The sequence below is a fragment of the Camponotus floridanus genome, unplaced genomic scaffold, assembly GCF_003227725.1.
Source record: "Camponotus floridanus strain SB8 unplaced genomic scaffold, Cflo_v7.5 scaffold3, whole genome shotgun sequence".
Classification (NCBI taxonomy): Eukaryota; Metazoa; Arthropoda; class Insecta; order Hymenoptera; family Formicidae; genus Camponotus; species Camponotus floridanus.
The window spans coordinates 2,275,532-2,291,489 of NW_020229436.1; the positions used below are offsets into that span (position 1 = coordinate 2,275,532).

The 15,958-nt window shown below is 30.7% G+C and overlaps 1 protein-coding gene across 3 annotated transcripts in view; it reads left to right on the forward strand.

The window, feature by feature from the left end:
- Positions 1-2,552: 2,552 nt before the first annotated feature.
- LOC105252108 overlaps positions 2,553-15,958 on the forward strand; it is a 54,316-nt gene continuing 40,910 nt past the window's right edge. The window contains exon 1 of one of the 3 annotated variants that reach the window (XM_011259337.2): positions 2,553-2,957. In XM_011259337.2, the coding sequence (XP_011257639.1) occupies positions 2,809-2,957 (149 nt within the window). In that variant the 5' untranslated portion in view covers positions 2,553-2,808. Of the gene's footprint in view, positions 2,962-15,958 lie in introns of all 3 variants that reach the window. The other 2 variants (XM_011259336.2, XM_011259340.2) reach the window with 2 other exon arrangements.

The following is a 15,958-nucleotide window of genomic DNA, read 5'->3' on the forward strand; positions in this document are numbered from 1 at the left end:
AACAAATTTTTAAAGTATTCTATATACTAAACAATAATATATTAAATATTAATATTAAATATTAAAATATTCTATTCTACTATAATAATTAAAACATGTCTTGATACACAAAGTTGGTTTTAAAAGAACAAGTGAAGTTTTTTAAGTATATACATTGTTATTATTATATTAAAAATTTAATTTTATTCGCCGATTTAATTTATCAACATACAAAGAAAATTCAGTTTCAAAATAAGTCAATATTTATAAAAAATATTTATATTGTGTGGAAATTACATGCAATCAATGTAAGGAAAATGTCTCTCTAATAATAATAATTACTACATTATATTAATACTGTAATTAAAAAGAGATGAACAGCTTTAAATAAGCGCATACTTAAATATTCTCAAAACAAAAATTACATATATGTATTACGTATATGTATATAAAATATTTTTATTAATTTTTTTATAGTGTAAAAGAATTCTTTTATTATGTTAAGAGAATTTTTTAATAAATAAGAAGAAAAGTGGGCACTTTTCCACATTCAATAAAAAAATTATTTAAGAGTGGAAATGAAGCTTTTATATATATACATATATATATATATATATATATATATATATATATTATATATAGACAAACAATATCACTAATTCACTTGGTTGTGTTGCCCTTACTGCGATCAATATACAAAACAAATGTAACGTAAATGCCTACCTCGATAAACTTGTGCCTGTTTCTAATAGTAGCCGGCGTTTATTAAACGTGTCACGTATGTCGATATCCTGCGTGCGCAATAATAATCATGAATTAATTTAATTGTTATAAAGCGCAACGGCATTATCTGCAAAAACGAAGCTTAATCGTAGAAATAATGCAACTCATTTATATATATTTTAATGTGACAAATAAAGAGTAGGAAAATATGTATTAGAAATATTATATACACATATACAAACACTTATTTCTGCGTTTAAGCGTGTGAATATTTTACAAAGCTTTCTAAGATATATGTATAGAAGATATATGTATAGAAAACACATTTCAAATAAAAAAATAGCGTGACAAAAGAATAATAATTATATATATAGAAGCATTATGTGGACTATGCATATACCAATGATTTATATAGAATAATTTATATTTTCAATTGTTAATTGTATTCTGTGCTTTTATAAAAGCAATTGAAACAATTGAATTTCAACAACTGAAAATATAAATTATGTAATATATTATAATATCACCTTTATTGTAAAGTTAATAAAATTATATATAACTATATATAACTAATCAGTAGGAAAGTAAGATATATGATAGTTGGTAATGTGATTTACATTTTTTTTTACTATCTTTTATATGTAATTATGATTTTTTTAAAATAGTCAAACTCGATTCTTGGCTTATTAACATCGTTTAAATAATCTGTAATATTTTAACTTTTAAAAATTATTTTAAAAGTTATTTATTTCACTTAATACAACTGCATCTTGTCGATTGTACTATTATCTTCGATTTTGAATACTGCCATCGGAGGCAGGTGCATGCGTCAGCTTTCTTCGTTTCATCTGTCGGTGCTATTGCATGAAAGTCAAGGTCAGCAGCAGACTAATTTAAAAATCAGTTTATTGGCGCAGCTCCAACTAGAATGACGAATATTTTCTTCAGCAACACAGTACTCTCTCTCTACAGATAACAGAAAGATTTAGAAGGTTTGCAGCATCATTTTTATACAATAGTTCTGTAGAGTATTTTTTAAAACAAGATTAATTTTTTTATTTGATGTAATATATTGATATATAATATTAAATAATTAGATTTTGAATTAAAATCTAAAAAATGATATTTATTTAAATTCGAGCAAGCAAATATACGTGAAAAATAGTTCAAAAAATTAATGATATCTTATATTGTTTTGGTTCAATTTGTAATTAATGAGAGAATCTTTATTTGAAATTAAAATAAAAAATTTATTATGTCACTTTATATACATATATAATATTGAATATACAGTGCATCTCACTACATGTAAGATCATTTCTTTCCATCAAGATTATGTCAACTTGAATGAACGAGTATCAGTAGATATTGATTATTCCATAAAATATTATGTTAGTCATTTTTTTTATAACAACATAATATACAATAACAATCTTTCAAAACTTTATAGTAGACACGCATTACATTAGACGTACGATATAAAAAAAATATAAAAGATAAATAAATAAAAGATAATAAATAAAGATAATAAATAAAAGATCTTAAAAAAATATTTGAATGTTTTTCCAGTTTTTAACAATTATTATATATTCTATCTACACATTTTTTCAATTGATAAATTTTTAATGAAAGCCACAACTTTGTATTTTTCTTAAAATATGATCGCTTTAGATTAATTTTAACGCTTGATTTCTTTTTGTCATGTTCTTTGTCTCCTCATATTGTTAGTTCTGTTTATCTTTTCATTTTTTCAGGCGATTTTATCTACGACGGCGGCGTAGACCGACATAGTACCGCGCTCACCGCTAGATGGCGACAGCATCGCGACCCGCCATCTTGCACAACTCGTAATGCGCATCAGTCGCTGGTCGGATGGCGCTGAGTGTGCGTGTGCGCGCGATTGCGTCGGAATTCGGAGTGGACGGAAGCGTAACGCGAACGTGGGGTAACAAAGCGGAGCGTTTCCGTGTCATCGTCGCGCGATGCGAATCGCGTAAACGTGCGAGAGTGTCGACCGTATCGCGTGTCGTTGTCGCGCGCTGTCAGCGGCGATGTCGACCACCGATGAACGGGGCGTCGCGTCCTTGTGAGTGATACGTTCGTCCTATGTACAGCCTCGTCGCGAATCCGGAGAGGACCGGTGACGACCTGGGGAGCCATGCCGCGGCGCATCCCTCTGTGGACGAGACGAACGTGGACAACGTCGACAGCGATGACTCCACTTCGTCCAACCAGCTAGGACACGTTCCCGCCAAGTAAGTAAGTGCCGAATCCAAAACAATCTGTTGTCCTTGTTTTTCTGCTCAGATTTAATCAAGCGTGTCAACTTTTGTCGCGTCACGCGAGGTTTTTGATACCAGGGCTAAATTAGAGACGCGGATGCGCCTCGGAAAATTCTATTTTCGTTCAATTTTGGTACGTTGTTAATAACAACCAACTTCATGATATATGTGACAAGTGCCGCGAATTGATGCGCGTTTTAATTTTATCTTAAGACGACGTTTCGGGTTTTGCATCTAGTGGGTCAAATGCGTCGTTCACATCGAGCTATACATCGCGTGTTTATATTTTTTGTCTGCATTCCGTGTATTTTTATAAGAGCAGCACGCGAGGAACCAAAGCTGCGCCGGCGCACGTCACTCGTCCGTATACAGTCGTGACCTCTTTCGCGTTCATCTTTCTCCTCTTCTCGCATTTCAATATTTCTTTAAATGTTGCTTGAATACTTTCTCCGGAGATTTATTAATAAATATATCATACATAATATGTACATAAAAACCCTGAAGAAATTCAAAAGAATCGAGAGATGTTTCTCGCGTGGTCTTTTTTCTTAATTTCACATGTTATATAAATATGTAATAAATTTAATTTTGCTTTATATATATAGTATATGTATCATTATATGTGTATCTTTATTTTGATATGTAAATATAAAAGGAAATTAGAGGAATTTTTCAAAAACGAATAGGAAAAACGAATTTCGATGATTAATTTAAAAAACAAAAGATTAAATAGTATTGAAAATAATGAGGTAAAAATTTATAATTTTATTTCATATATATCAATATATGATAGACTTCATTGTTTGTGTTTCAATACGTATAATAATAAAGGAAAATTAGAAGAATTTATAACATTTCAAGAATCGCAATTTCGATGATATTAGAAAACGAGAGTTTGAATAGTACTTAAAAAAACATGATGCATCGTGAACACAATTGTGCGGCACTTTTGCACATGCAGACGAAAAGCGTGGACGATCGATACAGTTTGCGTGTCTTTTGATGATCTCGACGCAAAATCTCGGTTAACAAAATGTCAGGAAGAAGGTCAAGGATCCTTGTATGATCATGTTTCTTTAACAGAAAAGGATGAAATCAGTGTTATCTTTCGCAGTGTTTTCGATCCGTGCAATTCAAATTTATTCAAATGTGGCAAAAGTTAAGCTCCACGAGATTATTTAATATATTTTAGTTGAAAATCAAGATTGCCTCGCGACGCAGAATTCTAGAATTAAAATTTGTATGTAAAATCAGAAGCCAAAAATACTTTTTATGTTAATAAAAATTGATTTTTACTATTTTTGATCGACGTGAATGATGACAACATTACAATTAAAAAAAAGATTCAATAAAATTCATTGACTATTATATGTTATATACATTATATACAATATCTTGATATTACTTAATATATTATAGTATTTTTTTAACTTATAAAAATTTATAAATCTTACACAATTTCCTTATTCTTTTTTATTTTTTTATCTACAGTAGCTGTTAATATTATAATTTGTAATATTATAATTTATAATATTATAATTTATAATTTACCATATAATATTATAATTTATTACAATTTTTATCTTTAATTTTAATTATTTTGTTGGTAAAATGATGTTGGTAAAATGTTGTTAAATTCCTATTAAATTTTCTTTTACAAGAAATATGCTTAATTATATGTTTTAATTATATGTTATATGAATTATGTTTATCTTCAAACGATGTTCACTAATAAAAAAAATGATGATACAATCTCACGTATTCTATACACGTACAAAGGATAAACATGCGTAAATTATCGAGTGTAACATCTATTCGAGGCAGATGCATCGATCCTGCGCAATACTATTCGCAGCGTTATTGTATACAAGGCATTGCCTTGCAGGTTCAACGATTCGCAAATGAGAGCTTTGTGCGTTTAGAATTTTGTTACACAGACAATGAGCGCCATATATGGCTGTCAGGTGACCGGCGCGACGATGAAGGTCAGTGACCGTTGAACTCTGATCGTATATATGACGTCATTGATTGTGAGTTCTATCGCGGAATCTATTTTTCGACAGGGGAATGTCACATGGATTTAACGGAAGCACGAAACGAACTTTCTGATAATTTATCGAGACCTTTTTCCGATGAAGATATTTCATTTGAAATACAAAGATTTTCCCGAATGAAATTTTTAAAAGATGTTTATGAAAAATAAAATTTTTAGGTTTATTATTGCCAACTTATATCTCAATCTTTTATATTTTAATTGAGACTAAAGATGTTTAATGGAAAAAATTATTCTCGATTTTTCTCGATATTTTTATTTAAAATATTGAGAAGTACATTATCGATTTTCTAACAAGACGCGATAATAATAACAATTAATAAGAATTAATAGACATCTTTTACTATATATGAAGAGATCTAGAAAATCGTTATATGTATATTGTATTATAATTTACTATATAGTTTATGTATGTTGTAATTTATGTTATTTGTTGATATTTTATTCAATTATTTAATTATTATATCTATTTATTAAAAGAAAAATATTACTAGAATAATTTAACAGTACATTAGTACTGTTGAATTATTATGTGTATTATTGTATACTATTGAATTATTAATATTTGAGTTTTGAATTAAGAAATTTTTGGTTTGAGAGAAAATAAAATATAACAAAGATTCAGCACATGAACTATTCTTCGATGCTATGATTTTTCGGGTGTGTACAATTTGGCCAATTTGTTTCGTGCTTGATTCATTCTCCAGATCGTACAGGAGAATTTTCCTTTGAATTCTATCAAATTTCACGTTCGCTATACAAATTGCATATAAAGGATTGGCTAACAATAGCGAGTTATATATTTCATCTCTCGATAGATCGTGACAGTTTGACAATTAATAAAAGTTATCAATTTTCCTATTCGATGGTATAAATTGTACGAATACGGAGATTATATATTTGTATTTGAAAGTAGAAGAATGAAATAAAAAAAGAATAAAAACTTGTTCAGACAAAGTTTACAAAGGTTTAAAACGATGGATGATATATAAATGGTTGATTTGCTTTATTTTCGAAATAAATTCACAAGCTTTAGTAAAACATATAAAATAATATGCAAAAACAATACAAAATATAAAATTTTTAATATTTTTATAAACAGTTCTTATTTTAAAAAGCGTAAATTGCTTTGTAAAAATATGGAAGAATAAATTATAACAGAAATTTTCCTGTATTATATATCAATTTGAAATGACTTGCTGTATATTATATACAATTATGTACTATATACATAGTACTGTAATAATTTTAAAATTATTTTTTATTACATAAATTTTTTCATATGATTTTTAGTTTTGTTTGTTATGTAGAGTATTCTTTTTGCAAGTCATTAACATTAATTAGTCCGTATTTATTATAGATTTTTTGCGTTTTTGCTTAAAAAATTCTACTTTCGATAATTCTACTTCCATAAAACAACAACTGAATGTGCATATTTTTCGCAAAATACCTTGGGGCGTTCGACATGCGATGTTTTCATGAACATATTTCAATTTTGAATTCACAAATAGCATAAATGCACGATATTCCACATGTGAAATTGCACGTCACTGCATTTGGCGGGAGATGTTCGCATCTTCCGGCAGTTAAATAAATCGTACATGTACTCTCTCTGAGACAGAAAAATCGACAATTCGCAACGAACTGTCATAACAGTTGACGATCAAACGAAACCGGGATATAATGTCGACATTAGATTTGCAACGTGAGTTTGAATGCTTTAAAAATATTATATTCAGGAGCATATGTGCTATAATTGAATCGATATTAATTGTGCTCGTATTTTATTTATTTTTTATTAAATTTACAAATTTTAATTGTTATTTTAAGAATAATTGAGGACTGATTGGAATTTGCTATAATTTTTAGAATATATTAAAGTTTTTCGGACTGAATATATTTTAGCAAAAATTTGGCATCTCCTGTAAAAAAATCAATAACTATATTTTAACTAAAATCTAAAATATTTTCCATCACTTGCAGTCGCGTACTTTTTCCTCTCTTCGAATATCAATAAAATTTATATAAATCGAAATTATATTATTGCAATTTGCATCCGATCAAGATAAATAACATTATAAATTTGGATTCGGATTCAGTTTTACATTTTGCTTGGATAGGATTTTCATTTGAAGTATATGCAATGTACAAATCAAAGCGTAATAAAAGAAATCCGTTTCAAATTATCAATTTAAAGACTGTTGATGAAGGAAAGCTTATATATTGCCAGGGATTAATGATTAGCTATTCAAGAAGGAAATTATAACCGTAACTGGATATTTCATTTAGCGAAATGTTATTTGTATTAGTCTGCTCCAGATACGTCATTTATCGAAAACGCACATATATACGTACAATTTCCTTCAGCTGCATTCATCGCGGAATCTGCATATGCCATTCACGATTTCCGGTTTATCGATTTTCCGTATCTAAAGTTATTCGACGTATTTCTAATTAAAGTATCATTCTTGCTGAGGTTAATAGAGTTTCTAGATGAAAATCATGGTTGCATCTATATATGTGTATTTTACAGATAATTACATATTATTTCTGTTTTAAAAACGTATTTCGGTAATACTTATAAATTTCTCGCTGATTGATATTTTATTATTCAATCATTATAAAAAGTTAAAAGTTTTCTTATCGAAAATATTTTATTAACAATTCTAATATATTTTTGTATAAGTTTCTAATTAATATATTCTATTAAAACAAAGTTTGAAAGTCTTAGTAGAAACTCAAGTCTTGATTGTTGAATTTTCATTTAACTTGACGCAGAGATAATTATGCAATCCGTGTTCCATCACGAAATTACTATCTAATTAAATTCTAAAGCTTGTTAAGGTAAATAGACGCGCTTGTATAATTAATAAACCCTTTTGCGATTAATATGATTTTTGGTATCGAAATATTCATGCGCTATCTCAATACGTGTGTTATCTCTGGAATATATAGATTTGTAATAGCATTGCGGATTCGGCAAGGAATTGGCTTACGCGATGGAAGTCGGATCGCGGATAACTTGCATACTCGCAATTTCCTCCGACTGCCTTGGTCGTCGGGCAGACCGTCTGTCTCATTCACAACGATTCCCGGCATCTATCCATATAGAAAGCCGACTATCACGCAGCTCCGTTCTATCGATCCGCAGCAGCCGGGCATCCTGCATCTCCCCCTCCTCCCGACACATACACACATACATCGTTCCTCTCTTTCTCCCGCGCGTTCCTCCCTTCGTCCCCTCGTGCATCTCTCTACTTCTACATTCCCGTTACACCCACGCTTCTCTTTCCCTCAATGCGCCCTCATCCTCCGCAATTTCCGCGTACCTGGGCGACGAACGCGGAGGCGAGTTCCTCAACCTTCGTTTTCCATCGTCTATCGGAAAGCGCAAGTAGCAACGAGACGTGTCCCGTTATAGCGTTCGTCGTCTGCTCGGTCGCGATAGATATTTCGATATTGTTCGTGACACTCAAGATTGGATCGCTAATTCCCGCAAAATTGAAATGCGAAATTATATCTCATGTTGTATAATAAATACGCGAAATGTATTACCGCGAGAAAGACAATCGTGCACAGTAAAAAATTTAATGTTAATTATAACATTTTTCGCATGTCCCAGAAAGTCCATTCTCAATTTTAAGTTAAAATAACTCATTCGTCGTATGTTACTTATTGACAAATTAAAAATGTTAAATCATTGACACAATACTTTATATTTATTTTTGTTATTGTGATTTTAAATGTAATGTAAAAATAACATACAAATTAATTAAAAATTACGTTACGAAAAAATAGTTATAATAACTCGTAAGAAATGTTGAGGACATTAACATATAATAGTAATTATTTTAACTTAAATTATTTGTAATAGAAACCTTGATTTTAAATAAATTTTAAGTAAATTTATTTTTATATGTTCAAATTCAAGATTATTTGAAGATTCATTTTAACTTTGCTTAGAATGTTAAATTGAATTGAGACAAGTTGATTGTTTAAAATGATTATGTTAAAAATACTCAAAATAATATTCCATTTATTTTTAAGAGATATATACAAAGTGTTAAGTTGACATAAATGTGACACGTTATAAAAATAATAACATACGTTGTATGTTAATTTTACATTAAAGTAATCAAAACGTGACAGGAAAATTTTTATACATGGACGCACAATTTTTTATTGTGTAAATACAGCAGCTTAGTGCCATAATGAGAAAATATAGACATACTAAAGATTAAAAAATTGTACAAATTACATCCATTTTTTTTACATTTTGTCACTAAACATAATTGTTTAAAATTCGAAATTATTTTTACAAGCTTTTCTCGATACATATGTCTCGCGTAAAACTCGCGTTAAAGACAGATGGAACGACAAAGATCAGATTCGTGCTCCTTATTGTTCGTTGCAACGAGAAAGTATATTAACTCGTCGCAGCTGCAGTCCTTTCTTCGCTCGCTTCTGCTGCGCTTCTCTTCGATAAATTTCTCGGAAACGTCGCAATTGCATTGCGCTCGTAATATCATTCGCGACTATCGAGAAACTCCTCTGTTGTGCGGCAGTTTGCGAATTCTCTCGACTCTTCCGACCTCTCTTGCGAGACTGCAAAGAACAACACGAGAGGAATTCTGGAGGAAAAGAGCGCCATCCGTTGCATTCTTAATGCAATTTTTATCGGTCAAAGAAATTATTTTTATTCGCGATTCATTTATAGCACAAAAGATTGTTTTGTTTGCAATAGACAAGTTGCGCGCATTAATATTAACGAAAAGTATATGTATATATATATATGATTTTTTGCATTTAGACTCGAAATTAATTTACAATGATATATGAAATATAATATTTTCATTTCATTAATATTCTATATTAATACATATTACGCATATTAAATTCTATATTTTTTTATTAATTTATGTATTGATGTACTCTACCAATATATATTGATGATAATATAATTATTATCATATTAGTAATATAATACATATTATTTTTTATTGAAGTTAACTTCAATCATTATTATTCGTTATTATTCAGAGAGAGAGAATCTCTTTAATTAATTTAGACTTTCGCTTTTATCTCGAAATTGCGCTAATTTTTTCCAAAAATAAACTTAAAATTGAAGTTTGTAGATTCTTCGGGTAATTGAAAATATAAGAATCCTTTATCTTCGCTGGGACTCTTTTAAATATATTGTCTAACATTCTATTTGAAAGAATTTTTATTTGATTTTTTTCTTATTATATATTTAGCATTCTCTGTAGAGTACTAAATGCGGCTTTTTTGCTCCCCTTTTCTTTCATTAAAACATATTAATAGTTATACAGTCTAAAATATATAAAATATAAGAAAAAAGTTTTTACAAGAATTATTTTGAGGTTTTTTGTTATACTTACATCTAATAACTTTAAAAATATAAGATCATATTTTGACATTTAATAAAATCTCAATAAAGCGTTTTAGATCGGTTTTATTCATCTTTAGCCCTTTTAAACAACTCCGGCATTATTACGCTTGAACTAACATTCTCGATATTTTCGTAGTCTCCGGATTCTAGAATGCAGTAGGTCGCCCTTTTATTTATAGGAACCGACGGTGTCAACGGCCCAGACGATTTACTTGCCGAGCTCGCCTCTAAGCTTGTCTCAAAAGAGATTCACGATTATTCGCAGAAGCAACGAAACGAACCTTTTCTACGATCTTTGCACAAAACTTTCAGTTTTATTCAGCAAAAATTTTATTGAGAGATACCGGATCTTCATTGACTTTCATTTGAGCATAAGTAGAGAAAATTTACATATTACAATTTCAGTTTTAACTGCAGTTTCCGTTTCATTAAAATACTCGACAGTTTTAAAAATAATTTATAATTCACGTTTTATGATAAAAATAATAAAAGATAAAATTTTATCTCTTCAAATATCTTTATCTCCTTTATATTCGCACAGAATAGGTATCAATTTTTTTCTCTCTTTTTCTTTCTCTCCCTTTTATTGCCTCTCTTTCTTTAGAATGCGAAATTCAAATGATTTTATAATATCCAATGGTGTTTCGTATTCTGTATGATACATCTATGGATCGATCGCCTACGAACACGCGTCACAGATTTCGCAATGGTGCAACTTTTGAGCGCTGCCAAGTTAGATAACTAAAGTTGTATAGCGCGAAAAATCATTCTGGCTCGCCAGAATGTCGTCGGGAAGCCTCGCGAACGAATGGCGAGTCGTTAAGCGGTCTCGTCGACACGACAATCGTTTTCTCCTTGAACGATCGACGCGAGTATCATGGGCGAGGTGTATTCCATCTTGCGTGTGATCGAGAGACGGATCCAAAATCACGTGGATTCAAATACTATTCGACGGAGTTGTTCGGAAAATAGCGAAACTGTCGATCGCGAAATCGAACCCGTCGAATCCTACGAGAATTTCCTCGCCGACGAGCCGGTCCTTCGCGATCTTCTGCGTGGTACATCCACCGAGCACGATCTCTTCGAGGTCGTGTGTACAATCAATCGGCTGGTCTTCTTTTACGTCATCGTAAGATGGATCAATCTCGAGCTGTGGATTTTCGTAGACGGCAACTTGTACGTCTCGTAAACAAATTCGCGGAATCACGCAAAGGATTTTGGCAAAATGCAGAGTGTCGTACGTGTTGGATCGTTAGAGAAATGTTCTCGAATAGATAGAAGAATTAAAGTGGAAAAAATTGAAACCTCGCTGCCTTAAATAGTTGACTTGGAATAATTGTGAGCCAGCTTAATTACGAGTGTTTTAATCGGCCACATAAATGAGATTTATGATCGCATTCATTTAGAAGGATGCTATTATCTTGAAAATAAATTGTGCCATTGCATATATCACGAGTTTTTTCATCTTGCTAATCTATTCATCGGTGTTCTTTGCATAATTGAAAGTAACTCTGAATCGCATGGATTATTATTTTTGAAAAATAAATATGTAAATACTGATTTGGAGATTTTCTTTCCCTTTATTTATAGAACGGATTTTATGCGACATTCGTTTTTCTTTTTTAGAAAAATATTCTTGTAAGACTTTGAAATATTTTTAAATTTAAAAAGATTTAGGCAAAATTAAATTATATATCTGTTTTTACAAGTTATAAATAAAGTAATTACAGTCGCAAAAATTTTTCAGGGAATAAAACGATTAAAAATAAAACTCATCAAAAAAGTATGTTAAAAGAATATTATAATGATGAAACTTTCTGAATTTAGGGAGAAGAAACTTTATAAAAACTTTATATGTAGCAGTTGAATTTTTAAGATTGGAAAAAATACAAAATATCTAAAGAAATAAGAAATTAAAAAGATTAATAAGAAATTAAAAAAATTAATAAGAAAAGATATAACACATAGAAAGTAATAATTTTAATAAAATTATATTTTTAAGACTAAAGCTGCTTAATAATTATCAAATGATCTGGCGCATGTATTATGTAAGAGTAATACTATAAATAATTTGTTACAACATGCTTTACGTCGAAACGTAACGTCGAACGTAAACGCGTGCGTATGAATTTCTTCAGCACTTAAATATATTTTTATCCGTTATGACAGACACATATCCGTGCGAAATAAATTCGCCTTAAGTTTATAGGAAAAGGAACCATGCGGTTCTCGGATTAATGACGCAGTCTTATTTTTGCACAGCTGACTGACAATTTTTCAGGGATGTTTCTCAATAAATTTTTAATAAATTATCTCGTAAATTCTCGGATCGAAGTCTTGTTCGCAATGATTTAAAAAACACAGACATTTTGTAGCAATTTATAGATAACTAATTTTAACTATAATGAAAAAATCGAATAAATTTATAAACAAAATTTGTCTCATGTAGAATTGTTATCAAGAAAATGTTCAGTTTAAAACGAAACTTTTTAAGTATCGCACGCCTAAAAATGCGATATTCCGAATTTATCCGAAAAAATGCAAAAGTACAAATCATGAATTCGCATTCGTTGCTCGCAAACAAGTTTATTCCATACATATTCGATCAATATCTATAGCTTGAGAGCAATACTTGATACTGTTTTTACGAAAACTATTTGTTCCGGAAATATTGATCGACCGTTTGCGCACCGTTGTGTAATATAATTGAATTCCTATTCATGAATATAACAGCAGGAAATACGGACAATGTCGGATGTAATATCACCTGCAGCATGATATTGTAAAATCTTTACAATTATTTTACCTTTTTAAATCAAAAATTTTCATGCTTTACGCAAGAGAACTGAATATATTATGTAAACTGTATGTATGCCGTTTCATTTATTAGATTAGAGATCACTTTACCTTTTTATAATTCTATACAAGATACACTTGATACGTTGTTCACAGATCATGTCTAAAATTCCAAGAAAAATAATGAGCCTAGCGATGCGCAGTACATATAACTATGCATATTTAGCACAAACGCAGAAGTATAAATTTATATAATATGAAATACGATATTGTCGCACTCGATAATTAGCAAACGTCATTTCCATATCGCGTTACACGGTTCAATTACGATGTCGTGACATGTCCGTCCGAAATTATACGTCAAAATCATGAGATACGGGCACTCGTGGTCGTTTGCAGGCTGAGTTTCGTACGAAGCATGGAATTAATACGTGTCGTTTACCTTCCATTGTAACGTCGTCGTGCGCAAAGTTCACAGACCGGACGCGTTTTGAGCCCAAGTCGACTACGATGACGATGACTTACGCTTCGGATCATCGTGTAGGATCGTCGTGTGAGATCCACGGGATGACTCAGCGGCCAGAATGCGAAGGGGCTACGCGCAAAGCTTTGTTCGCACGATGAGAAAACGCGTGCAGTGCTTCTGTTGTGCGTTTTGCCTCGCTTTAAAGCGACGATGTGTGACGCGTGTTATAGCCGGTTCAACTCACCGACGGCGCCTCATTAGAGCGAATAATTCCTCCCCTATCCTCGTTCGAAAGATGCAACGGTATACTGGTCGAGTTTATTTAAACTACATTCTCTGCGTTTGTACATACGCGAAAATATCTCCGTTTCTCGCAGTAATGTTGGATATACTTCATTTCTCTTTATTTAATTTAAAAGTTGACAAAAAAAACCGCGACAAAAAAAAATTTTATTGTCTGCTGCATTAATTTTTATAACTTTTTGTTCAGCTAAACTGTACTTTAAATAATCTGTACTTCGCGAATATCAGATTATTCGTTCTTTATTTTCGTCACGAATTATCCTGTAAATGACGTATGTCACCGTCGAGTGTTACTTTACGTGAAAACAATTTGTACGAGGTCTAATTTCAGAGTCTAACAGCATTCTGGTGTCTCGCTGGGAGATAAACTATTTCTAGAATCTGTCATGTCGCGAGTCTAGAAGCGATTACGCGTATTTAATTTTCAACTCGATGTGTCACTTACTATTATTATTATTATTGTGACATGTAGATATGTGTTTCTAGAATTTGTTAAATACGAAACTGACTTCTTGACATTGTACGTCTCGCGAATAATATTATAATTCTAATTTAAATTAAATTCTAATTTTAATAATATTTGATAATAATTTAATAATTTAATAATATGTGTGGTATATCTTTATACAACCATGAACTTATTAAATTTTACTTGTAATTAAATATCATAAATCATTTTTTGCATTTTAACAATGAAATGCTAATCTAATTATATAAGAAAATTTGTGCAATTATTCTCTTATTTATAAATTAAAATTAATGATAATGAGCTCGGTATAAATTTAATCGGGAATGAAATTGCGTCGATATCGACGTTATAAGAACAATCGGTGACATGCCGTACCTCGCGTGACTAGATATCTCCTCCGACTTTTGGAGAATTTACAGCTGCCGAGAGTTTTCCCGAGTTGAAGGTTCAAGGATACTGCGGGGAAGCGTCATGTTGGCGCCGTAAAAAATCTCGTAACGTTAGGTCGTATGTGAAAAAAGACTGAGAATTATCGGGCCGATACTGGCGTAATTTTCACTTCGATGACGCAAAGTATCGAGATGAGTGGTGGATCATGAAGAAACACCGGCTCGCCCCGACTTTAGTTCCGACTTTTCTCTTCTCATAAACTCCAAGACATATTGATTCTTTTATAGATATAACAGGAGAGAAACAGCAAGAAAGCGAATTATCAAAATAGTAGTTTAATCCTCGTGATCTCATTTTAATGACACACTCGTCCATCCGACTTTATATTCCTTCCTTAATCCATTCTTTCCTTCTTTTAAGTTTGTTACTTTGTTATTCTAATATTTTGATAGATTATCATTTATTTTCGCAAGTGTGTATTTTTAATATGCATTAAGAAATGAATTTTCATTTACACTGGTAATGCTCGAGAAAATTTTCCATGAGTTATGACATTCCATTTACATTTTCATTTATCATAAAATTGCGTGAGAAACTGAAAATGGCAGACACACTCATCGCTACTATTTATTCGTGCATATTTTCTAGGAGTCTTGTACAAACACTTCATATTCATTCTTTTACGACACGTGTTTTTTGCGTCTTTTCGAGAAGTAGATTGATTTGGCTCGTGTCACGAATCACTTGTAATTTTCATAAAATAGTCTGCATATTCTGAGTTTGGTATACATTTTTCTTTTTCCTGTCGCATTAATGTAATAGGATGGTTATTATTTTCGAAAAAAGCTGGATAATATTGACCGTGTGTTTAAAATTGAATTCATTTTATGTACATTTATATGAAAAAATTGAAGTCTTTTATTAGTTGAACTAAGAGATGAAGGAGTTAAAATTATAATGAAGTATTATTTAATTATTATTAATTATCATTAACATTTATCATTTGGTCTTTATAAAGAAAGAAGATTAACTATATTGCACTTCTAATTATTGAAACAAGGATGCATTATTCATATAAAAGATACTT